We start from the raw sequence: 16,352 nt of genomic DNA on the forward strand, positions 1-16,352 counted from the left end.
GGAAGGGCATAAAACAATTACAATGACCCCAGTGCTCAACTGGTACTTATTTTATTGACCTTGAAAGGATAAGTAATGTCAACCTCAGCAGAATTTGAACTCAGAACATAAAAACAGATAAAATACTGCTCAGCATTTTGCCCTGTGTGAAAACAATTCTACCAGCTTGCTGTCTTTGCCATAACCTTAATATTAATAATAAATACTAGTGAATGTTTGATATATCTGGGGGATTAACATCCTAACAGCAATTGCAATAATTTAGTACCAATCTTTACATTTGAAATAACGATAGCAATAGCAGCAGTTTTCTGATCAAACTCAAGCTCCATGGTAGTGAGATTAAAATAAATGTCATCTTCCCAAACAAATAACCTGTCAATATTGAGATAACTGTCAACCAATCAGTTAGTAGACGCAGTTAAGTGTATCTTTTATTTAATAACCTTCTATGTCATTGCATGGTTACAGCTATAACCATGTCTATGATTGTAACTACATAATCATTTATTGGTTATGCAAGACTGAAGCTACAACAATCGTGTTGGTATATTCTAAAGTGATTATCATATAATCACCTGCTGGAAACTTCTAAGTTTTCTGTAAATAGCAACAGCAATTTGAAAATATGTGACTTCTCCCTCAGTAGATTGATCAGTTGGTTTTATGAGGGTTAGTGTCAAGTAAAGCATAACTAAAGAGAGAGATAAGAGAAATATCTGTGTGTCATGTTCAGTTGACATTGATATATACCACAAGGAAATTATATTAAAATACACAGTCATTAGTAATCTGTTATGCATTTATGGGCAAACATACACACACGTTCAAATGTAGTTTCCTTATTCTCTCTTTGAAATCAATCACTGGACAGCAGCCTTGCTGAGGCACTGCTTTTCAAGACTTTAGTCAGTTATTTATATATGCATATAACCACATGGGCTCTGGTTCAGTCCTGCTGCATATCACCTTGGGCAAGTGTCTTCTACTATAGCCCTGGGTCAATCAAAGCTTTGTGAGTATATTTGGTAGACAAAAACTGTGTGTGTGCATGTGTGTGTGTGTTACTATCTCCTTGTCTTGACTTCATGTGATAACTGTAAATGAATGTAACTGTCCAATCTTCCACGAAAACATATTTGGTTAAGGGGAATATTACCTGACTTGGAAACAGGTGAGAGTTGGCAGTAGGAAGGGCATCAACTTGCAAGAAAATATGCCTCAACAAATTCTTCTAGTCCATGCGAGCACGGAAAAGTAGACATAAAAAATGATGATGATAACACACATATATACAGACAGATACATTAAAATGAAAACATACAGATGATTTAAGAAGAGCCAAGAGGAAATCAGACCCCAAATATCTCACTTGAGTTGTAATTAAACTGTCATCATGTATCTTTTGTCTGCAACCTAATTAACCTTCTCAATAACTCCAGAGTTGTCACCTTCCAATCAGAGACTATTAGAAGTAAATATCTTTATGGGTAATTTTGCAATGTGGCTTTTGTATTTAATTTTTTCTATCAAAAAAATGGTTTCGTATTCAAATTTCTTAAGATATTCTTGAATATTCATTCATTTAAGTTCACTGATCAATGTTGCTGCTGCTGTTTTAGTCCCACCAGTATTCATGTTTGTCCTCGTTTTTAAATTTATGATAAGAAGCATTCCAGCAGAGAGAGTTTCACCTTTTTTGTTCTGACATAGTGTATCTGGAACAGTATTACTTTTCAAGATAGTAGAGTGTAATTTGACTATGTCTAGTAGGCAGTGTGACCGTTTAGAAGCTTCTTTTATCTCTTATTTGCTTCAAGTCGTTGGATTGAAACCTAGCCAGGACAATGTCTAGAAAGAATCAGTCAAACAAATTGACATCAGAGCTAATTTTTCTAAGTTTGGTACTTATTCTATTTCTATCAGTCTCTTTTGTCAAAGCCCTAAGTCATGGGGACATAACCAAACCAACACCAGTTGTCAGGCAGCATGGGGTGGAATATATACACACATCCCAACCACATGGTTCCAGGTTCAGTCCCATCACATGACATCTTGGGCAAGTGTCTTCTATAGCCTCAGGTTAACCAAAGCCTTGTGAGTGGATTTGGTAGATGGAAACTGAAAGAAGCCCATTGTGTATGTGTGTGTGCGTTTGTCCCCCACCATTGCTTGACAACCAATGTTGGTGTATTTACATCCCAAAAGAGACCGATAGAATAAGTACTAGGCTTACAAAGAATAAGTTCTGGGGTCGATTTGTTCGACTAAAGGTGGTGCTCCAGTATGGCCACAGTCAAATGACTGAAACAAGTAAAAGAATAAAAGTATATATATATATATATATATATATATATATATATATATATGTATGTATGTATGTATATAAATTCGAGAAGAGCCACCTTTTATCAATTAAACACTGAAATAACAATGATATAATGAAATTATACCATATAGAAAAAAATTAAATATACGATAAAACATATACCAATAATTAAGTAAAGTACAAAATAATAATAAATAAAAAGTTAATAATTAGTATAATTTACCAATATTCATTCATAAAGCATTAGTTGGGCCACAGCTATAACAGAAGACACTTGCTCAAGGTGCCATGCAGTGAGAGTCAACCCAACAGCCTGTGGTTGCAAAGCAAGTTTCTTAACCACATAGCCATGCCTGTACCTGTTTCTTAAAGTCATGCCAGCAGAACTATGTTAGTGGTACATCCAAAGTTTGCCTCACACAGAAGTTTGATTTATTGTGCTTCAACTCCTGGAATCTTCAGAGATTTCAGTACTGCATTCACCTTGATACTTTCAAAAGCATTTACATAATCAATAAACTTTACATATGGAGGCAGCTTTCACTCGTTCTTAAAGCTCTGTTAGAATGAATAATTGGTATAATTTACCAATTATATACTTTTTATTTATTATTATCTTGTACTTTACTCAATTATTGGTATATGTTTTATCGTGTATTTAATTTTTTTTTCCATATGGTATAATTTAATTATATCACTGTTATTTCATTGTTGAATTGATAAAGGTGGTTCTTCTCTAATTTATTTACATATATTATATATTGTGAAATTTGATTTAGTATTACTAAATTGAATTTTTCCCTGTAAGTTTGGAATAATATTCCCTATCATTATTATATATACATACATACATATATACATGTATGTACATACATACACACACACATATATATATATATATATATATATATATATATATATATATATATATATATATATATATAAAACAAAAACAGACTTCCAGACAGTTGCCATCTACCAAATTCATTCATAAAGCATTAGTTGGGCCACAGCTATAACAGAAGCCACTTGCTCAAGGTGCCATGCAGTGAGAGTCAACCCAACAGCCTGTGGTTGCAAAGCAAGTTTCTTAACCACACAGTCATGCCTGTACCTGTTTCTTAAAGTCATGCCAGCAGAACTATGTTAGTGGTACATCCAAAGTTTGCCTCACTCAGACGTTTGATGTATTGTGCCTCAACTCCTGGAATCTCCAGAGATTTCAGTACTGTATTCACCTTGATACTTTCAAAAGCATTTACATAATCAATAAAGTTCACATATGGAGGCAGCTTTCACTCATTCTAAAAGCTCTGTTAGAATGAATATGTGGTCTATTGTGCTGTAGTTCATCTAAAACTCTGCATGCTTGTTTGACTGTTGATCACAGATGTTTTGATAGTTTGGTAACTATGACTTTGTAAACAGTTTGTGGAAGTGAGGCAAGAGGACTATGAAGCAATAGTTTCTCAGATATTCCCTATCATTCTTCTTATAAAGCAAAATACTATTCAGCTCCTTCCACAACAAAGATATTTTCCTTCATTCAACTATCAATTGTGACATAGAATGAGGATCTGTCACAACTGCTACCTTCCACTCCATAACAGTTTGATTGTCACCTCATCTTTTCCTGAGGTATTATTTATCTTCATTATCTTTAAAGCATTCCCTATTTCACTGAGCAGAAATATATACATACATTAAATACAGACTAAGGGAAATATGAGATGAAATAGATTGGTAAAATTTCAGAATTTTGTGCTTCAAAGATAGTGATGAAACACAGAGACATAGGATGATACTATAAAAGCCCATTTAGTTGAAGCTATTTTCTTTCAAAAAGTTTTCTATGTAATGTTCATTTACATTAATGGTAAGAGACTTCCAGAAAGCAGTGGCTGTTAAGGAAAAGAAAATTTTGTAGCACTTAGAATATCTTTTAATGTTTTTTTTTTACAGCTTCAGGAGGAGTATTGCCCATCACCTTCACAGACCATCTGGGATTAGAGAGACTGATACAGTTGATATTCAACTTAAATGCCTATAACTAGATGTCTATAAGGAAATAGTAGGTGGGAAGGAAATTGCAGATAAATGATGCTCTGTGAAGGAAGGAAAGAAAATGAATGAATGAAGGACAAAATGGGTGAGCCACTGTGGTGGAGAGGCAGATGTGTTGTGTGGAGGTGGTATACAACTAGCCTTGCTAGAGAAGCAGAAGCTGTTGTTGTTGAGACAGTACATTGCATGCCAGCAGTTGTAGCGTAATGGTGAGTGAGTTTTAACCAATTACTCAGATGTCCCTTAACTGAATGCAGCCAAAGATGTTTAATAATTCAGCATTAATACTGTTCTAGATATGACAGCAGTATTCCATTGAAGGTATGACTTAATCTTTAAATGGAATCACCAACTAACCATGAACAGAGTGTCTTTGGGATGCAGTTTTAACAATGTTATGTATAAGGGGGTTGCTGAGAAAGGCCATCAGAAATTCTGAGGCTTTGCAGTTGTTGCAATAACTTTTGGAGTTTCAGATGAAATTCATAAACCCAGATCAACATCTCTAGATATTTAGACATTGCTTTCTGATAGGTGTATATATCTAGGCATATACATGCAGAGTATGAAGACACCTAACCCTAATCTAGAGTGTAGAACATTTGCAGCTTATCAGACCTCTAGAGATTTATAATCCAGGTTTTTCAATAATTTCAGAGTTGGCTCTTATGTCAATTAGAGAATATAATTTATATCAAGTTTATTCAGATCTATTCCTGCTTTATTGTATTATGGAACTACCTTGCTCAATTGGATCTCATACTCTATGTGCAGGGTGTTTGAGCTAACTTTGAAGATTTTTTAAAGTCTCCATTAAGGAACAACTTAATGAACTGGTGAAAAGTCAACAATGTTGGAGAGCATTAAATTCAAAGTTGTAGTTAAGAAAAAGTTAGTTGACATGGAGGACTGGAAGCCATCTGAATATTGGAGAATATTGAATATTGAATATGATGATTCATGCCAGGTATCAAAATGCCAACATGATGACTACTGCTCAATGCTCTTTGATGGACAACAGCTGCAACAGAGACTATGAATGAGGATCTTAACAACAACTCATACAAGAGGTGAAAAGGATAAATTCTGATAAGCAAGGCCAAGGACAACCATGTGACAAAAGCAAAGAAGATCCTGAACAAGTTGAGGCATCCTCTTGAGCTGAGGATGATTTGGTTCTTAGGTTAGTTAGTTAGTTAGTTAATTTGGCTCAAAAGCAAATAGCAAAGCCATGTAGGGGGACATGGAGTTAAGTACAGGGTGGTGTTCATGTAAAGAGTTCAGGCCACTTGAGGTCCAGGGAGGCTTTGAACAAAGGTGAAAAGAACTTCTGCCAGGAGCAGTTGCACAATACCCTGAACAACAGGTGGTTTGCTTACAATCCATGTGATGTCCCATGTATCATGAAAACCAAGGTCCCCCAAACTGTGATGGTCTTTGGATGTGTCTCCAGAGAAGGTGACATCATGTTGCCCCACATCTTTGAACAGGGCCTTAGGCTCAATTCAGATGGCTATGTGAAGCTGATGGAGACTGTGGTCAAACTCTGGATGGAGAGGGTTGCTGCTGGAAGGCCATATATGTTCTACCTTCAAGATTCAGCTTCTTGCCATATCTCCAGAAAGAGTCAGAAGTGGTTGTCAGAGAATTTCCAAAACTTAACCAACCCCAATTTCTGGCCTCCTGATTCACTCAATGACATATCAGATACAGTTGAGAAAGACACCAACTGCTCTCTCAGCAACACCAAAGATAAAACCAAAGAAGTGTTTGAAGATCTTCCCAAGGACACTGAGGAATGAATGCACCAAATTCTGGAGCCATCTCAAGACCATGGTGCAAACTGAGAGCAGCTACTTTGTTATCTCTCAGTCATAATCAAGTTGATATTTTCTGATTATTTTAAAGGACGTTTTGGATGGGATAGTGTGTTTTCTTTTCCTTTTATGTAAACTGTCAAATTTAGCCTGAACATCCTATATGTATATTATTAGTGGTCAGTAGAGCATATAAGAAATTTGATTGACTCTTTGACTTCTGTACCACACATACACACACATTAGCAAATAACATTGCTCAATATGTAAGAAACAAAGTTAAGTTTCTACATTGAGAGACACCTGAGATTCAAGGGGGGGGGGGCGCAAAGTGTGTCATGAGAAGTAAAATGGCTTCATCTAAAAATGAAAAATTTGGTTTACTAAAACTAATAAGAAAAAAAGCTGGTGAATATTTGACATATTCAAGAATTATCAACAGCAGTAGTTAATATCAGCAGCAAAAATAGTTTTGCATTCCTATATTCCTGATAAAAACAAACAAATAAAAAAAAATAGTACTTCAGCTGTTAATATTATTTAGTGGCTGGGTTTTTTTTGTTTTTGAATAAACACAAGATTGATAACTGTCAACTTGAATTTAAACACAACTACAAGCAAACAGCAAGCTGGTGCACCAGCTCTGTATGACTGTGTATGTAATTGCATATTATATATTTTCAAGCCTGCATGTGATCTAACTCTATTCCAGGAGTAGTAATCGTAACATAAAAGCTAAGTTCAATCTACTAATGTTTGTGCAACACAATTCTTGTAACAAAGCAAGTTTACAACAGCAGGAAAGAATGCAGAACTCTAACATCTGAGAATTGGTGATACTCGTGTAGCAGGAATATCTAGAAATCAGATCAACATATCCGATATCCCAATTTGCTAGAATACAACCCCAGTCATTGAAAAGATCTGACTAATGAACAATATGACTTTTCTTGGAAATACCATTCTTTTACAGTTGAAAACTGTATGAATATACGTCAAAGAATAATGGTGGGCCTGTCATACAATCATTCTAAAGTTCCAGACTTTCCTACATTATATTTTTCTTTCCTAAGCAGTGTAAGAATCTTTACTATGAGGAGGCTACTGACCACCAAGAATGGCTTATGTTAATAAAATTTTTACTTTTGTCAATCACACACATAATATGCATAATATGTTGTTTGATGATATAAATATATTTCAATTTTCCTTCTGTACATGAAAGGAATTCACTCCCTACATACAGAGAGAAAGACATTCCTGTATCAGTTTCAAGCTGACATAACAATTAACCACAATAAGCACGATATATAACAAAACAGAAATACAAAATCCATAGTTACTTCCACATACTATTTTTTTTTAAAGAAAAAAATCAAAACAAATACAGCTATAAGTACAAATAAACAAATACAAATAGTGATTAAGACTAATTAATCCCATTAGAAGAGATATTAACACATAAACAAGAGTTATTAATAGTTTTAGAAGTCCGCAGCAATCCAAAAAAGCATGTGCATAATTAAGCATATATAAAATGGTAGCATTTAATACATAACGTGTGTACTACTTTGACAATAGGTCTGATCAAGATAAGTTTGCTTGCTTTAGATTAAAAGCTAAATGTTGCGTTGATTAAGTAACATAAATAATTAGGCTGCTAGAAGATAAAATTGGCTTACAAAGAATCTTTAAGAAATGACAGACAGGTAAAGTCACCCAGATCTAAGTTGGAGAAATGCCATTAATACTAATATTAATAACAATTTCTAACATGGCACAAGGTCACAACTTTTGAGAGAGAAGAAAATTATATTAATGTAACTAGTACTTTGATTTCATCAAACCCATAAAGTTGAACTTGGCAGAATTCAGAATGTAAAAAAAAACATTAATATTTTCTTTTTTTTTTTCTACTATAGGTACAAAGCCTGAAACTTTGGAGAAAAGGCCTAACTGATTACATTGGATCCCCGCTTCTTTTTGCTCAACAGGTACATATTTTATCGACCCTGAAAGGATGAAAGGCAAAGTCAACCTCAGTGGAATTTGGACTTAGAATGTAAAGCTAGAAAAATATGCCATTACTTATTTTGTCAGGCATAATAATGATTCTGCCAGGTCGCATTAATAATCATCATCATCGTTTAACATCCACTTTCTATGCTGGCATGGGTTGGACACTGACATGGAGCTGGCCAGCTGGGAGCTGTCCAGACCCCAATTGTCTGTTGTGGCATAGCTTGTACAGATGGATGCCCTTCCTGATGCCAACTAGTTAACAGAGTGCGCTGGGTGCTTTTCATTGCCACTGGCATGGGTGTGTTTATGCAGCACTGGCATGAGTACATTTTATGTGGGACCCGCAACCTGAAAGAACAAGCCTGTATGTGTGGAAGACAGTGATTTTACTTAGCTTGACTCATCTCATGATGATGACGATGAGAAGAAGAAGAAGAAATTTCTTCAAGATGAGAGCTAGTAACCATAACAGAGGAATTAGATATAACATTAGAAATGTATGGTGTTAGCCAGTCACCATAGCTACATTGAAGGCCCCTGGGCAAATCAGTGCAGTGGGTTCTGTAGTATTTATTTATAGACAGCAAGCCACAATATACATAGGCTTGAACTGGGCCCCTAGACCCAAGGAGCCTCTGGCTAACTGCCCAGTGTGCCCATATCTTAAGCCAGCCTTGGTGTTATAACTTGTAAAGCCTGATACAATTTCTTATGCATAGATATAGAAACAATTTGTTTTAACATTTTGGAAAGGGGACAGTTAAATTTTACAGAACTCACTTTCTCTCCACCTCACATGAATGAGGATTCTGTGAAAAGTAAATCCATGGAGAAAGCCTTTGCAGCAAACTCCACATGGTATGCAATTGACATATCTTCTCCAAAATGTATCCTTTTCTCCTCTTCAAAATCTACCTTGCATACCAGCAAACACTACACTCCAAAGATTGCTCTTACACTCACCCAACATCAGACTTTTGAGACATACTCGACTTGAGAACAGGTATAAGTTTTAAACATTTTCAAAAAGTCTCATGACTGAAAAGTTTTAAGGATCAAGTACATTGCATGAAAATCTTCAGAAGCAACTTTAACACAAATGTCACTTACAAGAATTCCCAAGTCAGAGGAGTTAGAAACTTGAGGGATTTCAGTCCCATCCAAGAAATATTTAGTATTGAAATTTTTCAAGCAAAGATATAAAACCAAACAATTTTATAATACAACTACAATTTACCAATCTCTTGGCTGGTTGCCTTATATCCTATTGATTAGACCATTTTTGCTCTCGGTTTCTTTTGACTACACACAAACGCCATTTTTACAGGGAGATGAGAAATATAATCAATTGTCCTAACTATAAACTCCTAGTAGCTATTTTATCAACCCTGGAGAGAGGAAAAGCAAAAGCTTAAACCAGCAGAATTTGAATTCAGAAGTATAAAGCCCCAAAGTATATTTTTGAGAGTCTGACAGGATGTAATATAAGTCAAATTTTCTTGAAGAAAACAATGTAACCTATTCTTATGTAATATTAATATCAAATGTGTTAAACTGGCAAGGGACTTGATAGCTATGTTGTTTAGGTAACGGGTTAAAATGCAATGTTACAAGACTGTAAGACATACTACTCATCTATTTACCTTAGTTAAACTCTTGGTTAGAAATAAAATGAGTGCAAGTTTGTATCCTGTGAGATATAGTAGACATGGCTACTTTCAGTCAAGGCCAATCAAACCATTATCTCTACTTCCTCTCATGGCACAGCAACCATAAATATCTAATACATTTATTTCAAATCTAATTTATACTGATCAAACCATTATTAACTACCATTATTAATTCTAGTGACTAATCTATTTAGTTCCTGATTAAGCTACACTCATTTATTCACAAAAGTATCTCTTTTACTTGTTTCAGTCATTTGACTGCGGCCATGCTGGAGCACCGCCTTTAATCGAGCAACTCGACCCCGGGACTTATTCTTTTTGTAAGCCTAGTACTTATTCTATCGGTCTCTTTTGCCGAACCGCTAAGTAACGGGGACATAAACACACCAGCATCGGTTGTCAAGCAATGCTAGGAGGACAAACACAGACACACACGCATATATATATATATACATATATATATGACGGGCTTCTTTTCAGTTTCCGTCTACCAAATCCACTCACAAGACTTTGGTCAGCCCGAGGCTATAGTAGAAGACGCTTGCCCAAGGTGCCACGCAGTGGGACTGAACCCGGAACCATGTGGTTGGTAAACAAGCTACTTACCACACATTTCTGCAATGGACTTACAAAAAAACTTTGTCTCAGTGTTTATGAGCCAACAATGGAACTTCTAAGGAGCTATCCTTACCCTTACTGTGTGGAGAGTAAGGTTAGCTTACAACACAGTAGTAATTTGAACCCTTTCGTTACTGTATTTATTTTGAGATTCTCTGTGTCTCTTTCAATTATTTTAAATATAACAAAGAGTTTAGTAAAATAACTTAGTTATCATTAAGCTAGTGTTAGGAACATAAATTGTGACTAAGGTTTGGTGGTATATTTTAATGCAAAACTTATGAAAACAAGACATTTGTACTACAGAGCCAGAGCCGGTTTTGGCCGGGTTGGTAACGAAAGGGTTAATAGTTTAACCTGTTAGCATTTAAACCAGACATATCCAGCTCAGATATGCTGTTTTATGTTCTAGCCATCCAGATGCAGCTTATCACACCTACATTTCAATGCTATTGTAAAAATATACAATCATATCATCAAAATTTCAAAGCTATGAGATAATGTGAATGAAAAAGCATTACATTTGACAGAATAATCTGAATGCTAAAGGATTAAAATATCAAAAGAAACATGCTTGTACAATCACAAAATCTCAATTCTATTTTGTATCTGTTTCAATATTGGTTTGATTTGAACAACACTATGACCTGCCTGGCAAACATTAGATTGCCTTGATATTTCAAACTTAGTTTGTGAGACAATTTATATATATATATGAATAGTGAACAAAAGACACTTCCAAATGTTTAAAAATAACCCTTAGAAGGTAAAAAAATATTAATAAGTATTTCCAGAACAGAAGTAATAATGATATTGAATTGAATAAATAAATATATGATAGAGACAGAGAGGAAACAAAATTCAAACTAAACAGGACTATTATTGATCAGTGGTTCTCAATCCACCACAAAGGATATTCAGGTATGTTGTGGATTTAAAAAAATGTAATTTAAAGCTTTAGAAAATCCATACTAATGCTTGAGTGTTTTGAAAATGTTATCTATAATTCTATTTATACGTAAATATGATTAATAAAATAAAGTAAGCAACAGTTTTCTATACCTTAGCTTTTTTTTTAAACTTTACATACAAAGTATGCCAATTTTTTTTTTAATCTTCAGTGCACTACAAAGTCAAAAAACATTCAGAAATGACTGCTTTGGGTCCTTGTGTCAAAAGCTCAAACGGCAGTACAGGTCCAAAGTTTTTTATAAAAAAAAAACACACACAGAGAAAGAAATTTCCCATCTGACTGAGATTCATAAAATATTGTCAGTGAGTGATTTTCAACAGATGCAGTGAAACTGTGTTAAATGATCAAGTCACAGAAAGCCAAAGAAATTTGTCACATTAAGAAATGAAAAGCTGATGTAATTCTTGTGTGTACTTAAATTACTAAGGACAATTTGAGGAAAAGAGGCCAGGGTGGAGCAGGCAACTAGTTTGTATATTGACGACATCCTGGTAGATGAAAGTGTGGAATTGGCAGAGAAAAGTGTGAGTCATCTGAGACATTTCAGAGTGATAACAAAAACACTGGAGGCTATAGAAGGAAGCATGGTACTGGGGGTCAGGTTCGAAAGAGATAAAGCGGATAGGATTGTTTTGGAGAGGAAATGATATCTCAGACCTGCACAAGGATATGAATAGGAAAGAGCTGTTCTTGACTAGTGGGAAGCTGGTGGGACACAATCCTGTTGCAGGATGGCTTCAAACAGCACGTAGCTACATCAAGAGGCAAGCTGAAGGAGTGAAGTGGGGTAATAAAGTAGGAGAGAAGACAATTGCAATGATACAGATATTTGTAACAACAATAGTAAACAATTATTCGTCCAGGTATATTCAAGTTGTTTTTGGTCCTAACATCAAAGTTTGACAGCAAAACAAAAATAAATACTGGGGACAATTTGATTGACTAAACTCTTCAAGACAAAGACCTAGCATGGCTGAAGTAGAATATCAAAATTAAAAATTTGAACCAATGAGAGAGAAGAGATTCAGTTGCTTAACTTAATAGACAGAGCAGTCGAATCATACTTAACCATCTTAGATAAAATTTTTAAAAAAGGGAGGAAACATTGAACAATGTAGTCTCTGATATACACAAAGATGAGGTGGTCATAGTTGGAATGTGTCTGATCATGGGTTTACTTAGAGCTGAAATGATACCAGCTTCAGTCATTGAACTGTAGTCATGCTGAGGCACTGCCTTGAAAGGTTTTGTCAATCAAATCGATTCTAGTGCTTATTTTGAAATTTGATGCTTATTTCCATACCTCTCTTTTTGTTGAACCATTAGATTACAGACATACAAAAATCACTGCCAGTTTTCAAGCAGTGAGGGACAAATACAAAGATATACATACACTGGGCTTCTGCACAGTTTCTGCCAACCAAATCCACTTAGTTGGCCCGGGGATTGTTGCGCAAGACACTTGCCCAAGATAGACAGACGGACAGAATATATCTAGCTTTGAATCATATCGATGCTCATTAGGATCGTTATCTCCTGGATACTCGTTCTTGATAGATTAAAGTGAAAGAACTACATTCAAAGACTGCTATAAGAGACTTGATGTTCTTTTTTTTTTTAATCATAGGTCAGCCTTGAACCATCTGAACTGTGGTCAAAGTCGTCCGAGCAATATCATCCCTTTTTTATTATGAGACCTGGTATATCTAAGACTACATTATCTGATGGGCTTTTTTTCCCCTTCTTTTCTTCCCTGAAAACAATAGGATATGATCTGAAGGATATTTGGTCGCGTAGAGGAGCCAACTACAATTCGTACAAACGTACAATCTCTCTCTTTTTGGTGTTTTTTTTCTTCTTTCCTGTCAATGGAATTCATTCAAATTGCTATAGATAGCAATGATGTGATGCTCTCACCACGAACTGTCACGAATTTAAACTGACCACTTGTCCTGCTCGACTTACCACTTGACATCATTCATTTTCTTATTTTTGACGTATTCGGAGAGGAGGTTTGGTGAACGAAACAATTTTGAATCGGCGTCATAAACAGCGGGTAAAGAAAGTGTGAAAAGACTTGGGAAGTCCACTGAATTGTAGTTATTTTTAGATTGTTTACGATATACACAATAAACCTTCTCAACGAGACAGAAGGAGGGGGATGTTTTTATTTGTCTGAATGAAATACGCATTTAAATATGAATTTTATTTTCCTTTCTTTATGTAACTGTACAGAGGCTTTCATGCCTAATTTCTGGATCTTTGGTAGTTTACTGTCGAGTTCTATGGTTTTTACTCCAGTCGCAAATTTCATTTTGCGACAAGAATATATCAATACGTATACTTCTCCTGTTATAAGAAATGTCTTCATCCTTGCCTTTTATGTATATCAGCATCTTTCAGCGGAACCGTCGTAGTTGTCTGACATGCTTTTGTCTTGACAACAGAGAAGTTCTATAGGTAAATAATTTAGGTTCTTCTAACACTTTTGCCATGTTCCATCAAACCAGTCGAACTGGGATGAAACAATTTTTAATTATAATTAAACAGTACAATTAAAGTTTAAATTGGTATAACATATGATTCTACTAAATTTTTGCTATGCCCTTCCTCGGAATTTCAGGGTCCACCTCACTCAACCAAAGATGCATTTACTTACATAACCAGTCAGAAATATATAAAACAAGAAAGCGGTGCACACCGTGCGGACCACCTTAATATAATGAATAAAATTACTCAAAAAATTTAGAACATAAAGTAATCACTAGACTTACAGAATACACAAAAATATCAGATATTAGACAATCGTAATCAAGACAGCATAAATGAATACATTATTCTCGATATGTGTGTGCGTGTGTCCATGTACACACCAGAAATCGAAAGAAAATATTTAGTGATACACAATGTAGCGGGTTGGTTTTCCTGATTAAATAAAATTTTACCATATATAGCAATTTTTTTTCTTACTCATTTAATTAATTGATAAAAAAAAATGATTTTAGTTGAGCAAGGAGGAACTAAGGACGGATTATTTACATATGGATTAAAACCGTTCTGCGTGTGTTGAGCAATAATAGTGGGAAGAAAAAACAATATTTACATTGTTGGGCAGTCGCCTTCGATAATATCTGGGTGAACGCCTTGACTACAGCAATCATAATCACAAAGATAACAAACAAAAAGAAGTGGCAGCAGGAATAAGATTTATGACAATAATTTCTCACTGGTAGAGTAAATAAAAAGGCAACAAAGAGACTATGAAACTAGGCAAAATAGTAAGACTAAAAATCGACAGTATCAAGTTATAGTAAACATAGATACACAAGACATAGATAATGAGCCTGACGTCAGGGTGCTGAAGAATACAAACATGAGGTAAGGAATTGGTTGCTTTAACCGGCCAAACGACAGGAAGCAATAAAGAGAAATTGTGAAAAATTCTTACCTCTGTAGTCATGTTAGTAAGAAAAGGCGACGATGCTTCACGCTTCTTTCGTATTTTATTATCACCAACATTATCGTTATTAAATAATGTCTCGTCTGGTGAGAGCATCGACATCGCTCGATTCTTGTCGAAATTCGGGTCCACTTTCAATATACGAGTTCTATCATCAACATTGTATAAATCTGACCCTGTTTCTGGCAGATGAATGGTCTTAGAATCTGAACCGAATCGTTTCGCCTGGACAGTAAGAAAAAGGGATAAATCCAAATAAAATAACAGGCTAAGAGGTAGCCAAGACCACCTGTACGCAAACATGTTCGCCATGTTGATAGGCGAATCACTACTCAAGTGTTCTTACGCCAAGCAGTTTGGAGATGACAAAAAAATAGTCCGCTGTGAAGCGATTTCGACAAATTTTCCAGTAGTGTTTACAGTAATTTATTACATGTCTTAATCTCCAGGAATAATTGTTTGACTGGAATGGAAAAGGAAAAACATGTTTTTAATAGGGATGAGATGTAGAAATGTAATATTTCTGTGTTAACAATATTAAATGAGTTATGAGTATTTACTTTAGCGCAATAACTGCATTAACAACATTGATATGTATGTATATGTATGTATGTATGGGTGTGTGTGTGTGTGTGCATGTATGTATGTATGGATGGATGGATGCATGTATGTATGTGTATGTGTGTGTGTGCATGTATGTATGTATGTATTACATAAATATACATTTACATATATATATATATATATATATAATACATACACACATATCATCATCATTTAACGTCCGTTTTCCATGCTGGCATGGGTTGAACGGTTTGACAGACTCTGGCAAGTCAGGACACTGTTCCAAGCACTACTCTCTGCTTTGGCATGGTTTCTACGGCCGGATGCCCTTCTTAACACTAATCACTTTACAGGGTGTACTTGGTGCCTTTTTATGTGACACCAGCAGCAGTGAGGTCACCAAGTAATTTACAAGACAAGACCCCCCCCCCTCAACTGCGGTGGAGGAGAAGTATTGAGTGGGGTGGCTTTGTACCAGGTGATGAAAGGTTAGAGTATAAATACAGGGACAGTAAAGGTGTGTCTTACAGTAAAAGGGACCATGGCTACTTCAGTAGGAGAGAGAAAGAGGGGAGTAGGAAGAGCAGATGGTGAAGATATGACAGGATGGGTGCACTCAAGTTACAGGGAAGTGTATGTAAGTGAAGAGGAACCAAGGATTGAATAGAGTGGATTGGGTGAGTAAGTTCAGGAGACTGCAAAAAGAGAGTGGAAGGTGGAGGGAAGGGAATGTTGTGAGAAGATATGAACAGAGGGAAATGTTGTGGGGAAAAGATTCAACAGGGATACATTGTATGCAAGTAGGTTTGCAAGGGTGTGAAGAGAGAATAGGAGA

At 35.4% G+C, this 16,352-nt stretch overlaps 1 protein-coding gene across 3 annotated transcripts in view; it reads right to left on the minus strand.

Moving 5' to 3' along the window:
- LOC115212089 (sortilin-related receptor) overlaps nucleotides 1–15,289 on the minus strand; it is a 120,914-nt gene extending 105,625 nt beyond the window's left edge. For all 3 annotated transcript variants that reach the window (XM_029780920.2, XM_036503360.1, XM_029780919.2), the window contains exon 1: nucleotides 14,942–15,289. In XM_029780920.2, coding sequence (XP_029636780.1) covers nucleotides 14,942–15,265 — 324 coding nt within the window. In that variant the 5' untranslated portion in view covers nucleotides 15,266–15,289. The remainder of the gene's footprint in view (nucleotides 1–14,941) is intronic.
- Between the last annotated feature and the right edge of the window lie 1,063 nt (nucleotides 15,290–16,352).

The sequence above is a fragment of the Octopus sinensis genome, linkage group LG5, assembly GCF_006345805.1.
Source record: "Octopus sinensis linkage group LG5, ASM634580v1, whole genome shotgun sequence".
Classification (NCBI taxonomy): Eukaryota; Metazoa; Mollusca; class Cephalopoda; order Octopoda; family Octopodidae; genus Octopus; species Octopus sinensis.